This window comes from Contarinia nasturtii, unplaced genomic scaffold, assembly GCF_009176525.2.
Source record: "Contarinia nasturtii isolate CC-2019 unplaced genomic scaffold, AAFC_CNas_1.1 Cnas_scaffold_928, whole genome shotgun sequence".
Lineage (NCBI taxonomy): Eukaryota > Metazoa > Arthropoda > Insecta > Diptera > Cecidomyiidae > Contarinia > Contarinia nasturtii.
This window is the reverse complement of record NW_022198275.1, coordinates 873,409-882,555: the sequence shown is the minus strand read 5'-3', so window position 1 is coordinate 882,555 and position 9,147 is coordinate 873,409. Positions and strand designations below refer to the sequence as shown.

The 9,147-nt window shown below is 34.0% G+C and overlaps 3 protein-coding genes across 5 annotated transcripts in view; 2 read left to right on the top strand and 1 right to left on the bottom strand.

Moving 5' to 3' along the window:
• LOC116343000 overlaps positions 1 to 922 on the bottom strand; it is a 2,937-nt gene extending 2,015 nt beyond the window's left edge. The window contains exons 1-3 of one of the 3 annotated variants that reach the window (XM_031770860.1): positions 862 to 922; positions 195 to 412; positions 27 to 96 (exon numbers count right to left, since the gene is read on the bottom strand). In XM_031770860.1, coding sequence (XP_031626720.1) covers positions 27 to 96; positions 195 to 260 — 136 coding nt within the window. In that variant the 5' untranslated portion in view covers positions 261 to 412; positions 862 to 922. Of the gene's footprint in view, positions 1 to 26; positions 97 to 194; positions 413 to 498; positions 593 to 857 lie in introns of those variants that run through there. The other 2 variants (XM_031770859.1, XM_031770858.1) reach the window with 2 other exon arrangements.
• A 594-nt stretch (positions 923 to 1,516) lies between these two features.
• LOC116342872 (protein Mpv17) lies at positions 1,517 to 2,655 on the top strand. Its single transcript, XM_031770662.1, has 4 exons — positions 1,517 to 1,896; positions 1,976 to 2,095; positions 2,160 to 2,568; positions 2,632 to 2,655. Exons 1-4 carry the CDS (start codon positions 1,780 to 1,782, stop codon positions 2,643 to 2,645), a joined length of 660 nt encoding a protein of 219 aa, XP_031626522.1. The 5' UTR covers positions 1,517 to 1,779; the 3' UTR covers positions 2,646 to 2,655.
• Positions 2,656 to 3,295: 640 nt separating this feature from the next.
• The window catches only part of LOC116342737 (glypican-6), a 33,286-nt gene continuing 27,434 nt past the window's right edge, over positions 3,296 to 9,147 (top strand). Inside the window, exon 1 of the mRNA XM_031770458.1 lies at positions 3,296 to 4,861. Coding sequence (XP_031626318.1) covers positions 4,573 to 4,861 — 289 coding nt within the window. The 5' untranslated portion in view covers positions 3,296 to 4,572. The remainder of the gene's footprint in view (positions 4,862 to 9,147) is intronic.

Here is a 9,147-nt window from a genome sequence, read left to right as displayed (position 1 = left end):
CTTTGAACACAAATGAGAAATTTCATGTTGGCATTTTCGTTTCAATTTTGACCCGGCTATTGAGCTTTGGCTTAGTATTCCACTTGAGCTGGTGGCCTATAAACAATGAAAAATAAATAAAATGTTTTCAAAGTGAATTATTTTCAAATGCAAAACTCTTCGAATGACACCATGCAAATTGTTGATAGACCTACCAGTTCATCGTGTTGACATTGGGCTGATTCCTTATTAGTTATCAGTTTGGAAGATGTTTTCTCCATCTTTCTGTGTATTTGTGTAAAAAACCTAAAGCGACAATGACCCAGCTCGCGTCCAACTCTTTTTCTTCGCACAATTGTTGTTTGTCTGCAGACACAGTTACTGAATTTCGTATGAAGATTTTTTTCCTGTATAGCTCAGAACCTTTTCAATACTTTTGCCACAAACAAATGAAAATGAAAAGTAAAAGGAAAATACAATCATTTTGAGAATATTTCGAGAGGTAGAAAATCAAAATACAATGAAAATTGTTGATTTATAGGTCAAACACCACTTTTTTGATATTGAGAAGCCTTATTTTTTTAACTTATTTGCTGTCAAAAATGTGATTACACTTGATAAATGTCAGGAATGATCTGTCTTATTGCGACATCTGGAAGACAATAAACCAACTAAAACAACTCTTTTTTAAAACTATTTAATTTTTCTTTCGATTATGACTTTATTCATTGTTTCATCAAAATTGATGCCGAACCGAAATAACCGAACCATTGAAAATATGAGCGAAATGGCTGATTTTGTATACAAATTATACTTGAAACGCATCAACGATATGAAAGAAAATATGGAATCAATTCAGAAACTGTATGAAAAACTACCCACAGAAGATGATGCCAATGAAGATAAAAAGGCCGATGACAACAATGGAACCGAAACTGAACCTATGGAAACGGAGACATTTGTTAAAACCGAAATTCAAAATGAGGTGGATGATGTAGACGTATCGCAAATAGAAAAAGATGATTAAGTTTAGCTTATATTTGCAACATTACACACAAAAAAATTTGCGGTAAAATTTAATGCAAATGCGGTTAAAATTTAGACATTTGGATACTTCTGTATTAGAATTTACTGCAATTTACCGCATTCATACGAAAATGACCGCACACGTATAAGACTCAAAATCAAACACTCAGTCTTATGCGTGTGCGGTCATTTTTGTATGAATGCGGTAAATTGCGGTGAATTCTAATACAGACAAATGATGAAATTTTACCGCATTACCTTTAAATTTAACCACACACTACTCATTAACCGCATTTGCATAAAATTTTACCGCAAATTTTTTTGTGTGTAGTTTTACTTTTTATTCATATTCATACGAACTTAATGTATTTTAGAAGCAAAAAAATAAATTAAATATTACAAAATGAAGATAACAATCGCTTAATAAATAATAAAACGGTTGTAGTGATTACCAAGACTCAATCCATTTTGACAGATAAGTTCTATTGTTGGACACACAACCACATTGACAGTTAAAATGAAAACACGCGGCTGTCAAACCCAGAGAAAAATTCCTTAAAAGCGTGATTCACATTGAGCCATTGAGATAAACGGAAAATATTGAAAGAAAAGGAAAAAAAAGAAAATCACATTGATTTGAGTGAATCATCATCGAAAAGTGGTGTTTGATTTCCAACATAAAATTCTTAATGGAAATCAAGTGAAAGAAAAAATTTACTGGATAAAAATAGGCGACATTTGTTTGGAATTTTCCGTGGAATTAAAGAATATACAATGATATTTTCAAAATTGACCCGATTTGCATGGCGTTATAATCCAAGTATTCGCCAATTTTCTGGCAAATATCAAAAAGCTTTGAAAAAATATCCTATATTGACACAAGCCGTTCAGGTGAGATTTGGATTTTTATTTGTAAATGGTTTGACACAAGATAAATAATAAATGTGATTATTTCATTTGAATAATACAGGCTGGATTCTTGATGGGAGCCGGGGATTTTTTGGCTCAGACAATAATTGAAAAGCAAAAAATCTCTCAATGTGACTACATTCGGACGTTGAAATTCTTTTCAATTGGATTCTGTGTGGCTGTAAGTTAATATGTTTGAATACTTTTTTAATTAAAAAAAAAAACATGTTTCTTCTCTCTGAAAGGGCCCTGGCCTACGAAAATGGTATGGAGCACTAGATTCATATGTTACTGCAAAGAGTCGATTGGGTCGTACAGCACAGAAAGTGTTCATCGATCAAGCTGTATTTGCACCGATTTTCTTGGCCTTTTTATTGTCTGTGATTGGATATTCGCAACATCAAGATCTTGGAAAAGTCAAAGAAAAATTACAGCAGGACTATCCCGATATTTTACTGGCGAACTACAGTGTATGGCCATGGGTGCAGATTCTCAATTTCAGCATTATACCATTGAACTATCAGGTGTTATTGACGCAAACCGTTGCTGTATTCTGGAATATTTATTTCTCATGGCGTACAAATTTAAATGAGCGTCCGGCTGTGATCAGCTCAGGAAATGTGGTGAATGCGAACACAAATAGTAATGCAATTGGTGCGATTTAAATCATATCAACAACAAACACAAAATAAAAAATTATTTCTATTTTATTTGTAGCTAAAACGGAGTAGTATTAACAAAGAAAAAGAAAATATATTGTTACAGAGGAGTTTCAGCGATGAAATATCATAATTGTATATGATGAATGCTTATTGCATTTAATCGCAGTGTATATTTTAAACAAAGATGTTCTTTGGCAACAACAAAAAAACGAAGAAAAAAGATTGAAATAAAGTCAAATGAATAAAACTGCAGCAAATTTTTCAATTGAATTTCAAGTTCATATTATGCTTTAAACGCATCCATTTAACTTCATTCAGAACAATTTTCTTAAATAAATTAGTGGCAATCAACTGATGTGTGTATGTATGTATGCGTGATTCATTGCATACAAACAAAGAAACAACCGTACGCATGCCAAACATATCTATCGTTCGTGTACAAACGTGCCGCCGATCGATGGTGGTGTTCGGTCGTCGTAATAATCGTCACCCAAAGCAAACAGAAGAGAACTAAAAAAACGGCTAACTCATTTACCTGCATGGGCAAGAACATATACGCATTTGCTATATTGTATATCGCATCAAGTGAATGCGGACGCATGATAGTGAAGCGCATCGTGGTAACGCCGCGGCGCACCATAACCATATGAACGCTACATGAATGTAAGTGAAGTCGCATTGAAGAAATCACTACGTCGAACCGGCTACGAGTATCGTTTCAGTAGTACTCTGAATGGATCACACAACGACTTTAGTCTGTGAAGTATTACTGTGAAAGCAGCACGTACAAAATCATCAGTGTTAAATCGATTTTCCATACGTTTTTCGAATTCTATTGGGGATAAGAGAGCAAAACTAGTTGAAGCTGTACACGCACAAAAAATAGCAACAAGAAGTTGTTGAATTATCCACGAGCCATACAAACATACAAAACCATCAAATCGTCGGAAGAAAACTATCAACAAACGACCCGATTGAATAGAAAAGAGTTTTATGTGAACGAAGAATCTATACACAATATAGAAGAAAAGGAAACAAAATATTATTTGCGCCGGGTGTTGAAAGATGTACAGTGCGAATCAACGACTTCAAGTGTTTTTCAAGTACAATTTTAAGAAGCAGAAAACTTTATAGCTTGTTTTTTTTTTCACACATACACTTATTTTCTTCCAACGCAACGTAAATGTTTTCGCATTTCTTTGTGCTCTAGGAGTGTGCATTTTAAACGCATTTATACAAATCGGCAGTTTTGCTATTTTCTGTCAGTTCATTTCGGTTAATGATTTTTGGTTGGTGCTTGAGTTCTCTTTTTTTCGTTTTTTTGTTGTTCACATCGTATCGCGTACGCTTTACCAATATCAATCGACCATAGTCTGAATTCACTTAATTGCGGTTGCAATAAAATAATAATATATTCCATCGTATCGAGCCTATAAAAAAATTATATACACACATATACAATATTCATTCGGGGCATTCGGTATTTTTGTGGTCGTTGCTGTGGTGCCGTATATTTTTGTCATTCATTTTTTGTACTCTATTTGAAAGTCATCCCGGTGCATGTTACGCGTCTAAAGCGGTTATGCAGTTTGGTTTTTTTTTTGTAATTGCTCATTTGGTTTGCCATACGCAAAAAGAGAATAAATGTTCTCAATGTTCAATGATTAATAAAAAAAGTGCCTTTGAGTGAATGAGTTGTGCGATCGGACATCAAGTGAAGAAAAAAATATGTCGTCAAATCACTTGCAATTCTAAAAAACAAAACAGTTTATATACACATATATTTTATTGACGATAAAAATCGATCGAGCGCTTATTGAACGGCTTTAATCATCGGTTTCAATAAACAACATTGATGCAAATTTAGCGATAAAAGAGAAAAAATTAGCAAAATCAACAACTAATAAAAAAAATAGTAAAACAATACGTCTATTATAAAGAAAAAGAGTATTAATAAGCGAAGTAAATTAAATCGTAGTGTGAACGAAACAATAAAATGATGCAGCAGCCGGCAACAATGTGGTCCAGTAAAAATCGATCGAAAATGCTATTCACTGCGCGACAATATACTCATTTGGCAGCAGTCATTTTATTATTTGCAATACAAGCAATAACAATGGCAACCGCACAAAATCAGGCTCTATCATCGACAACGCCAAAACTCGTACACGGCGGTGCACTTGCAGCTGCTGCTACAAACCCACTGAGCAATTGCTCGAATGTGAGGAATTTATTTGAATCGCAGGGAATCAATGGCGCCGATATACCAACGCAACCAATCACTGGTAAGTTATTTATTACATTTTACAACTATTCAATCGCGCGCGCATTCAACACAAAATCATTTCGTTTCGGTTATTCCGAAATCGAAGTGAATGAGTGCATACACAAAAAAAATTTGGTCCTATTTTTAGTCCTACAGAATGCATGCATGCATTTCAACGGCAAATTCCAAAATTTTATTATGTACCGTGCAAATATGCGTACATTTCCTCTTGCAATGAATGTAACTAGCTGCATGAAGCGTAATAGCACTTCTTCTTCAATGGTAATGATGACGACGACGCTTCTATTCATCTACACTCACACATGTCTATCTACACCGACCGACCAAAATGTATGCACACATAAAAAAAACAAAGAAAAGAAAATGCCATGTACATCGCATGCGCGTAAATTCAAATTTGATTTTTATCCTCGTTTAATGTAAACATGAAATGATTCATGTGCATCGCATATGTGCTAAACAATTCATTTTCGCAGCGCACAGCAAAACCGTTGGCTTATTTATTGAGAGTAGATTACTCGTTCTTTTTGCCTTTCATTTTTACAAGAAAATTGCTTACATGCCGCAAATTTTTATTGTTTTTCTTTTGCCTATTCCTTTTGCATCGCGTTTCTTTTGCTTTTGTTTCAAACATTAAATTTGACTACATGAAATAATGTTCTAATTCTTCTTAAAAGAATATCGCAAAACGATGGAAATTTATAACTTTTAAAATAAACGGTCTAGCACAGTCGGTGCGTGATAAATATTGGTATGCCAAAGTCAGGGAAAAGTATAACCCATTCATTGAATGTGGCAAAAAAGAAAACGACATCAAGAGAGAGAGGGAACGAAAAAAAAAATCGATAAGTTATGCTCATTTATTAGTTTGTTTATATTTGGTTTTCCATCAGAAGCGAAAACCATTCAGTCGTTTTTGAAGGCGTGTGGTTTTTTTAATATTCCCAAATGAAAAAAAAAGAACAACCTACTGGCATAGCTATATACATATTACATAAAATGTACCGTCGACAATGTTAGGAATGATTCACATTGGCTTTAATCTTTCTCAATGGTAATTAAGTTAATCGAAATATTTCGTGTGTGGACACTTAAGTGGCTTGTGCATTCTTTCTGTGCTTTAATGACGATATAATAATAATTTTCTCCCAGTTAAAATGCTTGAAGACGATATTTATAGGCCTGTTCTCGCGAACATTCGAATGGAGAAGTTCGCGGAATAATGTGACAACTTTTTGTTTTTCGTTCGTTCATACACACTCTTTTCTGGCTGTTGAAGTTTCAATCACCACGATTATCAAGTATTTTTTTTCTTGATTTTTCTCTCACTCGATTGCAATTTTGCGAATTTATCGCGCCGATTTGTGGGAACATATTTTGCGATCGAATAAATGCAATTAAATATCAATAATTACGCAGATTTTGCTTCGTGTTGCGATTTTGTCAATCAAAAAGCCATAAGTCAAGTTCTGAATGCGCGCAACAAGTATTTATGGATACACTACATGGGCATTTTTGTGAAGAAAAAAAACTGTATATATTTCACATCCATATAACAAAATCGCATGCACAGCGTGCTTACACACTCTGCACACTGCCATAAAACACATACATATATATATGAAAAGAGGCATTATACTTGTACGTTTGTCCGATTTATTGGCGATTTTCAGGAGAGAAAAAAAAAGTTCTTTATACGAGTAATTACAGCTAAACTTGCTTTTGTCAACCGTTTTTCTCCTTCGTTTTTTCGAGGGAGTTTAATTTTTTGTTTGCACTTCTTTCGTTCTTTGTTCGCTGGTTGTTGTTGTTTCTTTTTTTCTTCAAGCACTCTTTCAATTTTATCGTCTGACAATTGGGCTTCTTGTCGGCTTTATAATATTGATACTCGCATAATATGTTTTATTGTTATGCGCACACAGTGTGTGTCATACAATATATAAGCGATAAACTGGTTTCAAATTCGCATAAGCACTGTACAATGCAAAACAAATTCTTCAACATTGATGGTGGAAAAAACATTTAACAACGCACAAAACAGACACATACACACACACACACACTCCAGAAGAATAAATAAAACGGCAACAGGAAAATATGCAAGACATTGAATAAGCGCACACAAAACGAATTTAAAAAAAAGAAATGACACAAAAAAAATGCTGAAGACAAAAAACAAAAAGAATTTACTGAGTGAACATCAGTCAAGTAAGTTTGAATCGCACAAAAACAAATAAAAAATATATCAATGGATTCGTCCACTTTGTATTCAACTTTCTACACATTTGAATCGCGGCTCTTAATTGAAATGTCATGCAATATGCAAAACAATTAAATAAAAACATTTTTTATGTTTTTTTGTTCTTTTTCTCTTCTCATTTCGCTTAGACACAAATTTGTAATTAAGCGCTATTTTTTTTGTGTATGTAAAGAAAACGATTCGTTAATCCAATCGACTGATACTGGGCGAGAACAGAATTGAGATAGCGCGAAAGGCTTGTGCTCTGTCCATGTGCAGATTACATTGCATCATATTTGAATAAATAAATAGCATTACGTCAGATTTTTCAATCGTTGTTGTTGTTGATGGTGGTAGTGCTGGTGCTGGTGCTATAGTCATTTCAAATGATGCTCGAAACGTTGCTTATGCACTATCTCTCCAAAGATCTCACCAGTTTTGCTTCTCGGCTCGTGTTTGTCTCTCACAGTGTGTTTGTCATTTTATCGCTTTACACCCGGGTTCAAAAAAATGTGAGAATCAAATGGACAAACAAACCGAAAAAAGAATCACACACAACAGAGAGAAAAAAATATATTAAAAAACACCAACAACAACATAAACCGCAACAAATTCTGCTAATTTATGTGTATATTCTGCTGGAAAAGTTGATTAGACTTGTGGCTTTTGAAAAAGATCTGAATTAATTTCGCTTTATGTTCTTGTCTTCGATATGGCTTTGAATGCAAATGATCATTTTAAAAATACATTTAAATATAAACGATGGAACGGAACTGTACACAATTTTTGCCAAGCAAATCAGGAATTTTACTGAAAGAAAAAAAAACCATATTCCATCAGCCGATCTTTTTTCTTTCTACTCAAATATGAAATCATTCACACAAATTCACAGCATCATGTAAATTGTATTTAAATGAATGAAATAAAAACCATTCGATTCTTTTCAAATAGTCTCTATCAATATGTATTATGCACACTATTTACTGTATTCATCAAAATAAGAGGTCAAATCACTGGAATTCATTAAACTTCGTCATAATGCTAACAAACCGCAGCCAATTTGAATGCAATACGCTAATTTTGCCCACGCACCTACATATCAATTATATATGCACACTCACATATACATACACAGACTCATATCAAGAGAAAGATAGAGAGAGAGGCTGAATTCAATATGTGGCTCAATAGATTACCTATAGTGCGGTTGAATATGTGACCGCTAGCTAGAAAGAGCGAACGAGCGAAAAATACACAGTAAATTTACACGGTGCGCACAAAGTCACCGAACATCGTCGTCGAGCTCATGTGACAAATGGCTAAATTGACTACATCATTAAATTCTATGTGTAATATAGATAGGCAAACTACGTTTCATAGACTATTGTAGCTAAATACACATCAAAAGACCCCTTTTTTATTTCTCTATCTCTTAATGAATAAACGCAATAGAATGAGAAAACATCGAATAGATGAAACAAAAAAAATTGATTCAATGAACGCACCTTGTTGTGTAGACCCAACACTGTTTTTTTTTCCTTACTGTGTAAGAAAGCGAGTGAGAAAAGAAAACAAGTTGTTATTTTTATACAACTAATCTAAGAACGTATATCATACTAACATCGAGATCTATATATATATACACTTATACATTAAGAACCGAAAGAGATTAAAAGCTGACGGCGGCGACTTACACTGTATTTAAAGTGGATTGAGCAATACATTGAAACAAAGAGTGTGTCCCGTGTGCACAAGGAGCAAAACCGACACACACCGACCAAAACAGTCAGAATAAATTTATTGTAATCGCGCCATTTTGGCTTCGATCGTTTTTGAGATAAAAATGCGATATTTCCCGCACGGTGTGTGCGTGTGTGTATCAAAATCTTAAGCGATCCAGAGGCTCACGTATGGGTCGCAATCAAAAAGTTTCTTTATCTCGATTAATACCAATATCGTAGGCCGAGTGTTTTTTTAATGAATCAACGATCGATTGGTACGCACTGAATATGAATGAAGAATGATGTGTCTGTCTGGATGAGGTT

Coding starts and splice junctions, on each gene's coding strand:
- LOC116342872 (XM_031770662.1), top strand. CDS start 1,780: ATGATATTTTCAAAATTGACCCGATTTGCATGGCGTTATAATCCAAGT. Junction 1,897..1,975: donor TATTGACACAAGCCGTTCAG/GTGAGATTTGGA, acceptor TGAATAATACAG/GCTGGATTCTTGATGGGAGC. Junction 2,096..2,159: donor CAATTGGATTCTGTGTGGCT/GTAAGTTAATAT, acceptor TCTCTCTGAAAG/GGCCCTGGCCTACGAAAATG.